General features: G+C 47.6%; 1 protein-coding gene across 1 annotated transcript in view; it reads right to left on the reverse strand.

Annotated features, from left to right (window-relative positions):
- Nucleotides 1–16,236, reverse strand: part of mrc1a (mannose receptor, C type 1a) — a 206,245-nt gene that overhangs the window by 181,757 nt on the left and 8,252 nt on the right. Inside the window, exon 3 of the mRNA XM_078538411.1 lies at nucleotides 3,363–3,533. Within this exon, the coding sequence (XP_078394537.1) occupies nucleotides 3,363–3,533 (171 nt within the window). The remainder of the gene's footprint in view (nucleotides 1–3,362; nucleotides 3,534–16,236) is intronic.

The raw sequence follows: 16,236 nt of genomic DNA on the forward strand, positions 1-16,236 counted from the left end.
GTGCCACTTCATGCTCTCGTCTGGACCTGGAAAAATTTATTAATTTTGCATCCAATTTCCACCCCTCCATCATTTTCACATGATCCATCTCCGAAACTTCCCTCCCCTTCCTTGACCTCTCTGGCTCCATTTCTAGTGATAGACTGTGCACCAAAATTACAAGCCCACCGGCTCCCACAGCTACCTTGACTACAGCTCCTCACACCCCGCTTCCTGTAAGGACTCCATCCCATTCTCTCAGTTCCTTTGCCTCCATCTGTTCCGATGATGCCATTTTCCAAAACAGCACTTCTGACATGTCTTTCTTCTTCCTTAACCGAGGTTTCACACCCACTGTGGTTGACAGGGCCCTCAACTGTGTCCAGCACATCTCCTGCACCCCTGCCCTCACCCCTTTTCCTCCCTCCCAGAACCATGATAGGGTCCACCTTGTCCTCACTTTTCACCCCATCAACCTCTGCATTCAAAAATCATCCTCCGCCATTTCTTCCATACTCCAGCATGATGCCACCACCAAGCACATCTTCCCCTCACCGCCCCCCCCACCTCCCCCGCCGTCAGCATTCCATAGGGACCCTTCCCTCCAGGACACCCTGATCCACTCCTCCATCACGCCCAACACCTCATCTCCCTCCCACAGCATCTTCCCATGCACTCGCAGAATGTGCAACACCTGCCCCTTTATCTCCTCCATCCTCACCATCCAAGGGCCCAAACATTCCTTTCAATTGAAGCAGTGCTTCACTAGCACCTCCTTAAATTTGGTCTACTGCATTCGCTGCTCCCAATGCGGTCTCTTTTACATTGGGGAGACCAAACGTAGACTGGGTGACTGCTTTGCGGAACACCTTTGGTCTGTCCGCAAGCATGACCCAGACCTTCCTGTTGCTTGCCATTTCAACACACCATCTTGCTCTCATGCCCACATTTCTGTCCTTGGCCTGTTGCAACGTTCCAGTGAAGCTTAATGCAAACTGGAGGAACAGCACCTCATCTTCCGATTAGGCACCTTACTGCCTTCTGGACTCAACATTGAGTTCAACAACTTCAGACCATGAACTCTCTCCTCTATCCTCACCCCTTTTTTATCCATTGCTTCAAAATTAATTTTTAAAAATTTTTTTACCCACTTATTTTTATTTTTACTCATTTTTATTTTCATTCATTTATTCATTGTTTTATCCCCTTTTTTATCCCACACTTTTATCCCATTTTCAATCTCTTTTTTCCTCCCCACGCCTCACCCCCCCAAGGGCCATCTGTTACTTGTTCATGTTGTTCTTTTTAGAGCGCTTACCCTTGTTCTGCTATTATTACATTCTGCTTTCTTACCTTTGCCACTATCAGCCCTTCTTTAGCCCTTACCACTACCATTGACACTCCCTTTGTCCTTTTGTTCATGACACCTTTGTCAATCTCTCCTTTGCCACCACCTATCGCTGGCCTTCTATCCAGCTTCACCTGCTCCACCCCCCTTAAACAGTATAATTTTCATCACATTTCTACTTCTCTGTAGCTCTGAAGAAGGGTCATATGAACTCAAAACGTCAACTCTGTTTCTCTCTGCACAGATGTTGTCAGACCTGCTGAGTTTTTCCAGCATTTTCTGTTTTTGTTTTTGTTTTAGATATATTACTCTCAGACTAGTCTAAGTCAGTAATAAGCAAAGACAAATAAGTAAAGAGGTTTCACTTATTAAAGTTAGTGCCAGTCACATTTATAAAGTGAGGTTAACCAATAATAAATGCATGGTTTATTATTGTGATGGTACATGGAATGATAGACCATAGGTAAATCTCATCGCAAAACAATTGTTTTTTTACTTATGTTTCATTCAAAAATAATCCAGTGTTTTGGTTTACAATTGGTCTTGTGTCACTGTTTGCCTAAGACAGGGTGTGGGAGAGATTGCAACATCCAATATGGACAACAAGGAGTCTTACTGGTACCCAAAAGTCACACCATTCCAATATCCCTAAATATTGATAAGTAAAGGCAGTCCATAGATCGTAGTTTATGAAAGCTGCATTTAATGGAATTACAAGTGACACTGAATCTGAGACAACATCTAGCACAGACCAAAATTTGTGGCAGCATGGAAGAATTTTAGTGCCTGTAGGATGTTAATGAGAAACTAGGGTCAGAATTTTCCATTCCAGAGATTAAGTCCGGTGGCAGGAGCAGAAGTTCTGCTGGAGAGCGGGGAAGCTGAACATATGAAATCCTATGCTGCTCAGTTTATTAATTATGCATCCTCGAGGAGAATGTCAAATCTCGTGACATGGCGAGTAGTATGTGGCCCCAATGTCCAGGCACCATATTTAGACTTCACCCGGACAGCCATTCACTCTTTCATTCTGTTCCTTGACTCTGCCCCACCACCCCCCACAGCACAGAGTCCTGCCTCGGTATCACCCCTCCCCTGTAACCAACCTTGGGGCAGCTTGTGCTACAGTCATCTGATATCTCTCAGTGATGGTGTGAAAGGAAGGTGAAAGCAGCGCTAACTGACCTGAAAGTCCAGGAAGTAGTCGACCTCGTCAAGCGCAGGCCATTATGTACAGTTGTGAAACGGAACATTCTAAATTCCTACTGGTGGGGCGCTTAATTTGGAGAGGGAACAAGGTTACAGTGTGTTGGCCTTTTAAGGAGCATTCATGAGATGCAAATGGGGTTCCCGACATAGCTCTGCAGGACACTCGACCTGCATTTAAGCCGCCATGAAATTCGGGAGAACATGATTCTAAGTTAATTTCCCGCCATTGGAAAACTGACTTTTGGCCTCCTGCCCTCCGCCCACCATGATTCCACCCTATGTTTTATATGTGTGTAGTACCTCTTGCATACATGCTTCACTTTGGTGCCAGTGCATGATATAGGTGTGATGACCCCAAACTAATGCTTCTCTTAGGTTATACCTCAGAGATGACAGTGCATGACATAACTTAAAAGTCTAGGACTGTTGCGAGCTTCACAGATGTGGGAGGTGACTTGTAAGTCAGGTTGCAGGAGGAGATGCTGCTTATTTGACAAATGTACATATGTCTTTGCCTGTATATTGTGTTGTCAGTCTACCAGTGGGAGTATGTATCTTCACTGCACCCTAGCCAACCTGACACCTCTCCATTGTTCCTGCTCTGCTTTCAAAATCAAAATATATTATGGAATTTTCAAAGGGAAATACATTGTGCCCTGCCTGAAATGGTGGGGATGAAAAATGGCACAAAGACAGTGTCAAATTAGTTTGCAAAAAAATGTGGATCAGAAATTATCTACAAGCCATTCTTCAAATGCTCCTGCCTTCTTCAGAGAATTTAATATAACGCAGTTATAAACTATAGATAATATTTTAACATACTTACAGGTTACTGGGCAAAGTCCCCACATGCCATCAGCATAGTCTGAAGTCGTTGCACACCAAAGCAAGCCATCAGATCGACCATCAGTAGTACAGTCTGCATACCACTTGTTACGGTACTTGAAAGGCATTACACATGGTTGTCCATTTGAATTTCCATATATTGTAAATAATTCTGAAAGAGAAACAAGACTCCTAAGAACTGCCATGTCAAAAAATTAGAAGTGTTGCTTCAAAGACCATTAGATTGTGAAACATGACTTACTGGTTACCTAATTTATCCTTCTATCTCTTCTTCACCAAGCATTTTGCATTGTGTACTCCCCATTGCCACGGCACAATTTGTGTTTTTCAAGAGGATATTTTGTAGCCAGAGCCACTGGTATCGCCTCCCTGAGTTTTTTTCAATTGACTAGGGTACACAACATCAGTGATTTGTCCGTCTTGAATTCTAATTTTTCAGAAGTAATTTCCTTCTAAAGTTATCTCAAATAATTAAGACTATAAGACCGTAAGACATAGGAGCAGAAGTAGGCCATTCGGCTATTCAAGTCTGCTCCGCTATTCAGCGAGATTGTGGCTGATCTGATAATCCTCAATTCCACTTTCCTGCCATTTCCCTTGATTCCCTTACTGACTAAAAATCTTTCTATCTCAGTTCTAAATATACTTAACGACCCAGCCTCTACAGCCCTCTGTGGTAAAGAATTCCACAGATTAACTATCCTCTGATGGAAGAAATTCCTCCTCAGCTCTGTTTTAAATGGGAACACCCTTACTCTGAGATTATGCCCTCTGGTCCTAGACTCTCCCACAAGGGGAAACACCCTCTCAGCACATAGCCTGTCAAGCACCCTAAAAAGCTTATGTTTCAATAAGGTTGCCTCTCATTCTTCTAAACTCCAATGAGTACAGGCCCAACCTATTCACCCTCTCCTCATAAGAAAACCCCTCCATCCCCAGGATCAACCTAGTGAACCTTCTCTGGACTGCCTCCAATATTTCCTTAGGTAAGGAGACCAAAACTGCTCACAGTATTCTAGGTGTGTTCTAACTAGTGCCTTGTATAATTTTAGCAAGACTTCCTTATTTTTATACTCCATTCCCTTTGAAATAAAGGCCAACATTCCATTTGCCTTCCCTATTACCTGTTGAACTTGTATGTTAGCTTTTTGGGACTCATGCACAAGGACTCCCAAATCCCTCTGTGCTGCAGCCTTCTGCAGTCTTTCTCCATTTAAATAATATTCAGCTCCTGTATTCTTCCTGCCAAAGTGCATAACCTCACATTTTCCCATATTATATTCCATCTGTCAAGTTTTTGACAACTCACTGAACCTGTCTATATCCCTCTGTAGGCTCCTTGTGTTACCCTCGCCACTTGTTTTCCCACCTATTTTTGTGTCATCTGCAAACTTGGCGATAGTACATTCACTTCCCTCATCTAAGTCATTCATATATAATGTAAATAATTTAGGCTCCAGCACTGATCCCTGTGGCACTCCACTAGTTGCAAGTTGCCATCCTGAAAATGCCCCCCTTTTAGTATTCAATGAATGGCATGGCACTAGGAAGTTCTGAGGAACAAAGGGACCTTGGCGTGTGTGTCCATAGATCTCCGAAGGCGGTGGGGCATTTTAGTGGGGTGAAAAAGGCATATGGGACACTTGCCTTTATCAATCGAGGCATAGATTACAAAAGTAGAGAGATCATGGTGGAGTTGTATAGAACCTTGGTGAGGCCACAGCTGGAGTACTGTGTGCAGTTCTGGTTGCCACATTATAGGAAGGATGTGATTGCACTGGAGGGGGAGCAGAGGAGATTCACCAGGATGTTGCCTGGGATGAAACGTTTAAGTTATGAAGAGATGTTGGATAGACTTGGACAAAAACAAAAATAAAAATACCTGGAAAAACTCAGCAGGTCTGACAGCATCTGCGGAGAGGAATACAGTTAACGTTTTGAGTCCGTATGACACTTCAACAGTTCTGTTGAAAAGTCATACGGACTCGAAACGTTAACTGTATTCCTCTCCGCAGATGCTGTCAGACCTGCTGAGTTTTTCCAGGTATTTTTATTTTTGTTTTTGTTTTGGATTTCCAGCATCCGCAGTTTTTTGCTTTTATCTTGGATAGACTTGGGTTGTTTTTGTTGGAGCAGAGAAGACTGAGGAGCGACCTGATTGAGGTGTACAAGATTATGAGGGGCATGGACAGGGTGGATAGGGAGCAGCTGTTCCCCTTAGTTGAAGGGTCAGTCACAAGGGGGCATAAGTTCAAGGTGAGGGGTAGGAGGTTTAGGGGGGATGTGAGGAAAAACCTTTTCACCCAGAGGGTGGTGACGGTCTGGAATGCGCTGTCTGGGAGGGTGGTGGAGGTGGATTGCCTCACATCCTTTAAAAAGTACCTGGATGAGCACTTGGCACGTCATAACATTCAAGGCTATGGGACAAGTGCTGGTAAATGGGATTAGGTAGGTAGGTCAGGTGTTTCTCACGTGTCGGCGCAGACTCGATGGGCCGAAGGGCCTCTTCTGCTCTGTGATTCTGTGATTTGTCAGTCGTGATTTCCTCTTCATGAAGTCGTGCTGACTCTGCTTGATTATATTATGTAATTCTAAATGCTCTGCTATTACATCCTTTATAATAGACTCCAACATTTTCCCAATGACAGATGTTAAGCTAACTGGCCTATAGTTACCTATTTTTTGTCTCCCTCTTTTTGAATCAGAGTGTTACATTGGCAATTTTCCAATCTTCTGGGGTTTTTCCAGAATCTAAGGATTCTTGGAATATTACTACCAATGCATCCACTATCTCTGTAGTTACTTCCTATAATATCTCCCTCTTTATTATTTTTTTGGTCATCTTTTGTTGGTTTTTAAAACTTTCTCAATCCTTTGGCTTACCATTCATCTTTGCCACATTATATGTCTTTTCTTTTAATTTGACACTATCCTTAACTTCCTTGGTTGGTTTATCCTCTTCCTTGAATCCTTCTTCCTCACTGGGATATATCTTTGTTGTGAGTGATGAACTATTTTCTTAAATGTCTGCCATTGTTCATCAACCATTTTTCTCTGCTAAAATCCTATCCCTGTCCACTCCAGCCAACTCGGCTCTCATTCCTTTATAATTACCATTATTTAAGTTTAGCACAGTTTCTCACTCACAAACTGAATGCTAAAGCCTACCATATTGTGGTCACTGTTCCCTAGGGTATCTTTTACTCTGAGATCATTTATTAAACCTGCATCATTACGCATTACCAGATCTAAAAAAGACTGATCCCTGGTTGGATCCACAACACATTGTTCTAGGAAACTGTCCCGAATACACTCTATGAGTTCTTGCTTGTGGCTGCCTCTGCCAGTTTGATTTTCCCAATCCACATGAAGATTAAAGTCACCCATGATTAAGGTTCTGCCTTTTTTACATGCCCTTGTTATCTCCTGATTTATTCCCTGTCCTACAGTGTAGCTACTGTTAGGGGCCCTATAGACTACTCCCACCAGTATCTTCTTCCTCTTGTTACCTCTTACCCAAATGAATTCTACATCTTCCGATCCAAGATCCTTTCTTGCTATTGTACTTATTTCATCTCGTACTAACAAAGCTACCCATCACCCTTTCTTTCCTGCCTGTCCTGTCCTTTTGAAAAGTCACATACCCCTGAATATTTAGTCCCCAGCTTTGACCTCCTTGTAACCATGGGCTGAATTTTGCATTTGTTGGGCGGGCGGGACCAACCGACTCAGCGGCCGGCGGGCAGCCGATTGCTGCCGCCGAAACGGGCCGTGCCGCCATTTTACACGGGCAGTCCAATTAAAGCCCAACCAGCAGGGTTCCGACTCCCATGTTCATCGGGAAAATTAAATCGGCGGCGGGCGTGTTCAGAATGCCAATTCCAATGGGGAACTGGCAGTCTGTATAAAGAGCGGCCAGGCAGGCTCCTTTAGGCTGTTCACCATGGTCAGTCATCGGGCAGCACAAAATGTGAGGTCAGGGGAGGAGGGGGGGGGCAGGCTGCAGGGTAGGCCAGCGGGGGGCCACTGTGCCCCTCGGTTCTCAGATGGCTGCCTTACTGTCCTCATCGAAGAGGTGTCCAACCATCGGGATGTCTTGTTTCCAGAGGATGGGAGGAGGAGGGCCCCTCACATCACCAGGCAGGCATGGCAGGAAGTGGCGGAGGCTGTAAGCTCCCATGATGCTGTGCGGTGCACCAGAATGCAGTGCCGCAAGCGCTTCAATGATTTGTTGCGCTCTGGAAGGGTGAGTACCATGTCAGCCTTGGCCATTTGACCCAGCAGGTAGCCTTAGCCTTTGAGGACCCCCCTCCCCCCATGTGTTAGTGTCATTACTGCATTGGGCATTTGGCGCATGCTGGGTGGGCAATCAGATAATGACCATGCTTACATCAGCCTTAGTAGTTGAGGAGAAGATGGGTTCTCCCTGGAGCATATGTTGGTGTTTGTCACATTTGAGTAGTCTGGGGGCAACCTGCTGGGGAGGCAGCTAGACACATACTCAGAACTCCAACACATGTCGTATTGATGGTGATGAGATGGTGGAAGGGGAGGCTGAAGGTGTCATGGCCAAGAGCCATCTGATGGCCTCGGCGCCGCACTTAGTTGCGCCTCCTTGCCATGGGCGCTAAGGCCCATGTGTTATTGAAAGTGATGGACGCCGATGTATCCAAGGTGGCCACTGGGGGAGGGGGTTGGGACCAGCCGTACTATCTTCTGGGGACTGATCACCAGTAGTGTGGACAGGAGCTGCTGGAGGCCTCAGATGGGCCACTGTGGTTGGTGTGAGGCGTGCGCGTGCAGAGTACATTAGCGATCAGCCCCAATAAATCCTCTTCTCTGTTCTGCAGGCAAAAACTGAGAGCAATATGCGGGAGCGGCAGTGGACTGGTGGTGGCCAGGCCATGCTGCAGCACCTCACCACGTATGAGGAGCAGGCCATGGGGCTGGGGAGGAGGCAGGCAGCCAGGTTGGCAGGTGTCGGCTAGGCTGGGGTGCAGCGGCCAGGTATTTGAGGGCCACAGTCCCATCCACTCTGTCTCCCCACCATCCAAAGCACTGATGGTTGCTGCAATCGTTAATGCAGCAACACTGCTCATTCACAGACTGATACAGTCAGACGTGTGGGTCATACACAAAGGTCCCTCGGCCCCTTGAGGATGCACATCTCTAGCACCTTCCAAAGTCGCCTTATCCCATTTGTGACCACTATCCCATGGCCTAACATGCCATGGCATCGCTGCTGCACATCCAAAGACTTATTGCATCTTAGGAGGGTTTGTACCTCCACCACCCTTTCAGCCAGTGCGTCCCACATTACTCTGTCCAAAAGGTCCTCAGCACCTCACCTGTTAACCTCATGGCACTCAGCTTAAATAAATGCCACCACGTTAGTCATCCCTGCGCCAAGGGGAAATGTTGCTTTCTGTCCACCCGTTCTATGCCCCTCATAACGGTATGAAGGTCAATAATGTGACCTGTCAATCTCCCGTGCTCCACTGCAAATATCGCAAATGTATGTAATGTTTCCTCATAATTCCAACTCTCCAGGCCAGCATGCATCCAGGTCAGGAACCTCTGCACTCTCCCAAATCCAATGCCATCCCTCCCATGAAGCGCAGGTCACAACTGAATGCAGAAGTATAGATGTGGCCTCGACAGCGTTTTCTGCACTTGCAACATGACCTCCCTTTTCCTACATTCTATTCCTCAGCTAATAAAGGCAAGTATGGCTTTAACCTTGTTAAATGCTTTATGTTCCTGTTGTGCTACCTTAACGGGTCTGCCCAGCAAGGTCCCTGTAATCGACGTGACTTCCCACATTCCTACCGTTACTCATGTATTCCCATACCTTGCTTCTCTTGCCCAAGTGCTTAACCGAACACTTATCCACATAACATTCCATGTGGCATTCCTTAGGCCACCTGACCAGCCTGTCTGTATGCACGTGTAATGTTTGGGCCTCCTCTTGACTATTTACCACTCCGCCAATGTTCGTCGCCTTAGGTACTTGAAGGGTGAGCGACTTATGAGGCTGGGGGGGAAAAGGGATGAAAGGTGTTACTGACTGAACGCTAACTAATGCACTGTCCTTGTTAATTTCTGCATCACCACCGCATGGCCGCCCCCAACACATCCAGAGCCTCCCCCTCCACACCTGAGGGCCAACACTTGCAACTTGCGTCACATTCTTTCAGCGAGCCAGGCACCAGCGCAGCGACAAACACTTCGGTGGGGAATGTAACGTCAGCTAGTGTCCCGGGGCACAGTAGAGAGGGCACTTCACAATCGCTGGAGGAGATGGCACGGACAGAGAGTGCCGATGGCGCCAGCAGCCGGAGGACTGCAGGGGACCAGGCACATGCTGAGTCCGGCAGTGATGATGTGCCTCTGGAGATGTCAGTCATGCAGCAGCTGCAGGACAAGCGGCAGGGTGTGCGGGAGCATCTGGCAGGGTTGCATGAGGGTGTGCTTCAGTTGGTCTCTGTGGTGGAGGAATCTAGGAAGAGTGTCAGTGAAGGCATGAATCTCAGGACAGAGCTTCAGGCTTCCTCCATTGAGAGATTGGCGACTCTCATGGAGAGGGGCTTCAGTCAGATTGAGACTCTTCTGACTGGGTTATGCTCTGACCTGCAAGCCCTCACAGCGCTAATGGCCACAGGTGGTCATTCACAATGTGGGAGATGTTCTGGGCACCAAGTGTCCCCGCTCGGTGCCCATCCATCTGCGCTGAGCAGGGAGGTCCAATGTGACCTCATGTCATCGCTGCGAGCTCCTCTCAGGGCACTCCGGATGAGGGCAGCAGCTTCTCCGCCCCTCTGCCAGTCAACGTTGCATCCGTTGAGTTCTGTAGCTGGCCACCCCCTCCCAGGCGGGGCCATCACAGGCTCCACGGGCCAGAGGACGGCCGCCAAGGTCATCGAGGCCAACAGGACAGCAGAGTCAGCAGGCTGTCTCAACAGCCACTCCGAGCGATGGGGCGGCACCTAGACGTAGCACCCGCAAACGTAAGCATAAGGCACGTTAGGCACTCCCCGGGTTTGTCACTGGTGATTTTGTGTTGGCCCTAGATTAGGGAATATATCATTATGTACATCAGAGTGACGTTTGTGCTTTATTTTGGTGGGAATAAAGTCCACTTTTCTGACCATGGCTGAGGGTGTTTCCTTTGTGCTGCATTTGTATGTTTCACAGACATCTCATGAGTGTTTGAGTGGATATTGATGTTTCTGTACTAAGCCTTTAGTTGCAGCTGATGTGGTGGAAGATGTAGCACCTGAGTGCCACGTGTGGAAGCGCCAGGCAATGCTGGTCCTGCTGATCCATGTGTGTGGAGCTAGCTGAAGGTTCGTTGGATTAAAGTGTCCCGGGTGTCCCTGCCTCCTTGGTGTAGTAGCGGGTTGGCGAGCTGCCCCTCATCATTGCCCTGTGCTTCCTCATCCTCTGAGCCACTGCTGGATTCATCACGTGCAGCCTCATCTACTGCGTCAAGGTCTTCATCGTCAACTGCAACCCCCCCTTTCCAGCGCAAGATTGTGCAGAGTGCAGCATGCTACCACTATCACAGAGACACGATCTGGGGGGGTACTGGAGTGCGCCCCCTGAGCGGTCCAGGCAACAGAAGCGCATCTTGAGAAGACCGATGGTTCTCTCCACCGCAGCCTTTGTGGTGCCGTGGCTTCTATTGTACCGCTCCTCAGCTTCTGTTCTTGGATGGCAGAGAGGCGTCATGAGCCACCTTCTGAGGGGATAGCGCTTATCACCCAGCAGCCATCCATCCAGCCAAGCCGGAGCACTGAAGAGACCCGGCACCTGGGAGTATCTGAGGATGTCGGCATCTTGGGAGCTGCCTGGGTACCTTGCACAAACTTGCAGAATCAGCATCCTGTGATCACACACTATCTGAACATTCATGGAGTGGAAGCCCTTCCTGTTGACGAAGGCACCAGGCTCACCTGCTGGCGCCTTGATGGCCAGATGTACAGTCTATAGCACCCTGGACGCGGGAGAAGCCAGCAATGGCCGCAAAGCCTCTGGCCTGCTGTGCCTGACTTGTCTGGTCGCAGTGGAAGTGGATGAAGGTCAATGCCCGTTTGAATATAGCGTCTGTAACCTGCTTGACACACATGTGTACAGCTGATTGGAAGACACCAGGAAGATCACCCACCAAGCCCTGGAAGGAGCCAGAAACATAGAAGTGGAGGGCAGCTGTGAGCTTCAGAGCCGCTGGCATGGGGTGTCCACCCATACAGTTAGGGTCAATCACCTGACAGATATAGTTGACTGTCTCCCTTGACAGATGGAGCCTCCTTTGGCACTGCACCTCAGTCATATTGAGGTAGCTACTTCGCCGCCTGTATACCCTGGCAGCAGGATAGTGGCGTCTTCTGTGGCCCCTTCCACCTAGGACAACCTCTTGGCCCTGCGCCCTTTGTGCCTGTGCCTGTGCCTGGCCTCCCAAAGGTGGCTCCCCTGGAGGCTGATTGTCCACTCCTGGCCTCCTTATTCTATCCCTCCCTTCCTCCTCAGAGGAGCTGCCTCCTGTGGAGATGTCAGAACCCATATCCAGGCTAAATGGAGGCCTCTGGAAAGCTGCAGGCTTGATAAAGATTACTGTCTGCAGACTGCTGAGCTGAAGCTTCATAGTACAGAGAAAGCTATTGGAAATCGATCTGAACTGCTAACAATCACCAGGCAAGTTTAAAACACTTTCTGCATTAAATACTTCACACATATCCCGCCCGTGGATGAGGTTTGTTAAAAAATCAGTTGGCCGCCTGCCCGTTGGGCCCGTGCCCGAGGCGAAGATCGCACGGGCTCCTCAAAATCGGCGTCGATTGCTGAGTTAAGGGCCTTAACCAGCCCTTTAACTAATGGTGGGATGCAGATTTCAGGTTGCTATCAGATCAGCCATGATCTTATTAAATGGCAGAGCAAGCTCGAGCGGCTGAATGGCCTACTCCTGCTCTTTGTTCGTATGTTCTTATGAGTAGGCCATTTAGCACTTCAAGTCTGTCCTGCTTTTCAATGAGATCATGATTGATCTGCAGTTTAATTCCATATACCTGCCTTTGAGCCATGTACCTTAATATCTTTGGATAACAAAAACCAATTGTAAAACTTTTAAGATTAGCAATTCATCTCGCATGAGTTGATGTTTGTGGAGGAGTTCGAAGTTCCACAACCCTTTACATGAAGAAGTATTTCTTAATTTGAAGGGTCTGGCTCTAATTTGTTGATTCTGCTCCTAGTCCTGTACATGCCAACTAGCTAAAATAGGGTAGATAGAGAAAACTATCTGTTCCCCTTAATTATCTTAAACTGGTCAAATCACCCCTTATCCTTCTAACTTTCAGGGAATACAAGCTGGCTTATTTCATCTCTCCTCGTAGAGAGGCACTTGGAGTCCAAGTATCAGTCTAGTAAATCTTTGGTGCATTTTGTCCAAGGACAATACATCTTTCCCAATGTGTGGTGCCCAGAGCTGCTCATAGTTCTCCAAGTGTTGTCTAACCATGGCTTTGTATAGTTGAAGCACGACTTATACTTCATTATGTTAAATTTCTCCAGGTATATAGGCCAGCATTCCATTAGCCTTTTTGATTATTTTCTCTACCTGTTCATGACATTTTAATGATCTACCTACCAGGACTCCCAAGTCTCTTTGGACCTCCACTATTTCTAGCTTTTTCACCATTTAAAAAGCACTGTTCTGTTCTTTATAGTTTTAAAGCGGTTGACTTCACATTTGCTTACATTGAAATCCATTTGCCATGGTTTTGCCCATTCACTAAACGATCAATATCTCTTTGCAATTTCATGCTTCTACTACACTGTTTATATTGCTGACTCTCTTTGTGCATTGAGCAAATTTGGATATGTGGCTTTCTATCCCATCATCTAAGTCATTAATGACTTATTCACTGCCGATGAACAGATGTTTGCTAATTTTCCTGCCACATTTATTTGGGTCAATTAGTTCTAAGCCCACTGAAGTTTGCTGTTTTCCATACCAGCACCCAACTCATTGTCATTTCCTATTTTAAGTTGAATCTAACTGTGTTATAGCCACTATTTCCCAATTGTTTTGCTGCCTACACATCAGTTGTTTGTCACGCCTCATTTCCTAACATACCAAATCCAGGAAGCAGTCCAGGATCCATTTCAAAAAGTATTGCACATTTTTACCACTGCTTGATCTACCATGTGATTATTAAAATTACAAAAGCACTCAATATAATTGCCTCTCTCTGTAGGTATGTAAGAACAACAGACCAAGCATTTCATCCAAGATGGGGAGGGAGAACCCATAACTCAAGGTAAAACTACAATTGTCCCCTCTCATCTCCATGGTTTAGTAGCCTAAAATGCACACTGAGAATTGCACCATCTCCTTTCCTATTTCTTAACTTTAGCCAATATGGATTTTGTCTTAATACAATTCCCTAGGTACAAATCCTTACAAATTCTAGCACTGTGACAAAATCTTTTGATGTAGAGGGACTTGGGTACTTCATCACCCCTACCCCCACATACCCCCTGCCAAACCGAATCAAATTTTAATTTAATTTGTAAGTCACCTTCAAATTTTTGTTTTACTTACAGGTTATAAATGATTCCCCTTTAAGAAGGGGAACTTAATACCTTTCTAATTGATACCTGACAATCATTTAGAGGCACAATCCTTTGTTAATATTTTCACCCCCATCTCTCAACCTCCTTTCTGTCCATCCCTATCTCTCCTGAAACAGTAGAACCTTAGATCTGTACTCGAAATTCAGCTATGGTTATGTGACAAATATGTCATGTTAGTTTATGTTTAATTTTGCATTAAAGAGGGGTGTATAAGGTAATGCTTCTAGATAGACCCTGTAGACAGAATTTTCGATTCTGGGACTAAGTCCCGTGTTTCTCACTGTGGAGGCCAGTGGGAATTCCCACCATATAACGCAATACAGGCTTAATTAATTATGCATTTGGGGGCTTCCCGACATTTCGGGTGGCAGGGTGGGCTGGATGGCGTACTCCCCGCCATCATATCCAGGCACCATATTTAAAAGGCACTCGGACATCAACTTACCTACCGTTGAAGGAGGAGATGGCCTGCCAATCACCGGGAGCTCCAGCCCCAAATTCAGTTACACGTTCCTGCTCATTGCAGTGGAGGCCAGGAGGGGTGTCCTCTACCCAAAGGATGGAAGGAGGAGGCTGAGCCGTCAGACCAACCCTGCATGGGAGGAAGTCTCCAGGGAGGTCAGTGCCGAGGGTCTCCTCCAGAGTACTATACTGCAATGCTGGCAATGGATGAAAGACCTCATTCACTCCGCCAGGGCAAGTGAACAGCTCACATTCGCCTCACTAAATGGTACAGGGGACATGGGCCTCAGTGGCAAGGGCACCATCCATGCAGCCCATGCATAAAAGAGCTAATCAACGTGATAATGTGATGCCTCATAGCCCCACTGCTGTCCATCGAGTCTCCAGGTGCAGAAGCCAAAGAGCTCAGATGCTGTCTGTTGGGGGTGTGGTGGCGGGGGCGGAGTGGATGTTGGGGGAAGGGGGTTAGGCATTAAGGACACCAGCAAGCACAGCTAATGACATGCCTTTGTGAGCCTTATCCTTCAATCTGTATGGTCTCAACGCTCTGGATGGTGCTGCCCCAGAATCCTTGTGAGCAGCCCGCAATGCATCAATTAGATGGCATACAATCCAGTGGGTTATTTGTAAGACTGGAAGCATGAGAAAGATACATGAAACCCAGTTGCTCTCAACCCCACCTTCTCTCTTTACGCAGGAAATGTTGAGGCACAACAGGAGGGAGAGAGAGAGAGAAGATAGTAGGGGGCCGGCCTGACCTCAAGCATCTCACGGACTTCAAGGAGCGGGCAGCCCAGCTGGCTGAGGAGGAACCAGACCGAGCCTGCGGAGATGGATCAGTCAGCGGGCAGCCTCATCCAGTAAAGATCCATGAATAATGTTGTCATTAAGAGCCATGTGTTCCTCCATGTTGGAGGCAGCTCATGCAGGCACTCACTCTCTCCTCTCTCACTTACAGGGAGAGGGCAAGGGAACAAGAGGAGGCCCTGTCCAGCAGTTCCTCCAGCCCACAGAGGACCGAGGACATTGGGGAGGAGGAAGAACGTTCACCTGTAGAGGCATCACTGCAGTCACCTGCATCCTCCACCAGCGCAGACACACACCTCGACATATAGTTCAGGCCAGGTCTCACATTCTAGACGTCACTGTATGGAAGATATCCACAGCAGGAGGGGGCAGGGTCAGCCAAGCTCACTGGCGCTCGGATGACTGCTGGGGGAGAGGCATCTGCAACATCCAAGTCGGATGAAGAGTCTCTGGGATGGGCCGTCCACAAGATGCTGGGGAAGCTGCAAGAGGCAGGGAAGCATCAGGCAGAGGTGTTGGAGGCCCTCAAAACAGTGGCTCATGAGACGGAGGAGTCTGTCCGCCTGCTCTCTGATGAAGTGATGCTGATATGTGCGAGCGTTGAGGTTTCCATGGGCGGTGGATGCCATAGAGAACCTGGTCCTGCAGAATGCCCAGTTGATGTGTGCAGACCTGCACTCTAACCATGGGTGAGTTTTTGCAGTGGCTACAGAAGAGTGGGATGGGGCACCTCAACCTCCCTCCAGGTGCCCCTTCCCTTCAAGGAGTCAGGCGGGGGTCCTCGGGCACCCACAGGGAGGAGGAGCGACTATTGGAAACCCCTGGGACCTCTATTCAGGACTCTCTAAGGGACCCATTTCTGAACCACCCCACCCCCCCGCCTGTGACCCCTCCACCTTCATGCTCTGTGACCACAGAGGGAGCAGCTGCTCCACAGCAGGACAGCCAAA

The sequence above is a fragment of the Cetorhinus maximus genome, chromosome 3, assembly GCF_964194155.1.
Source record: "Cetorhinus maximus chromosome 3, sCetMax3.hap1.1, whole genome shotgun sequence".
NCBI classification, from domain to species: Eukaryota; Metazoa; Chordata; class Chondrichthyes; order Lamniformes; family Cetorhinidae; genus Cetorhinus; species Cetorhinus maximus.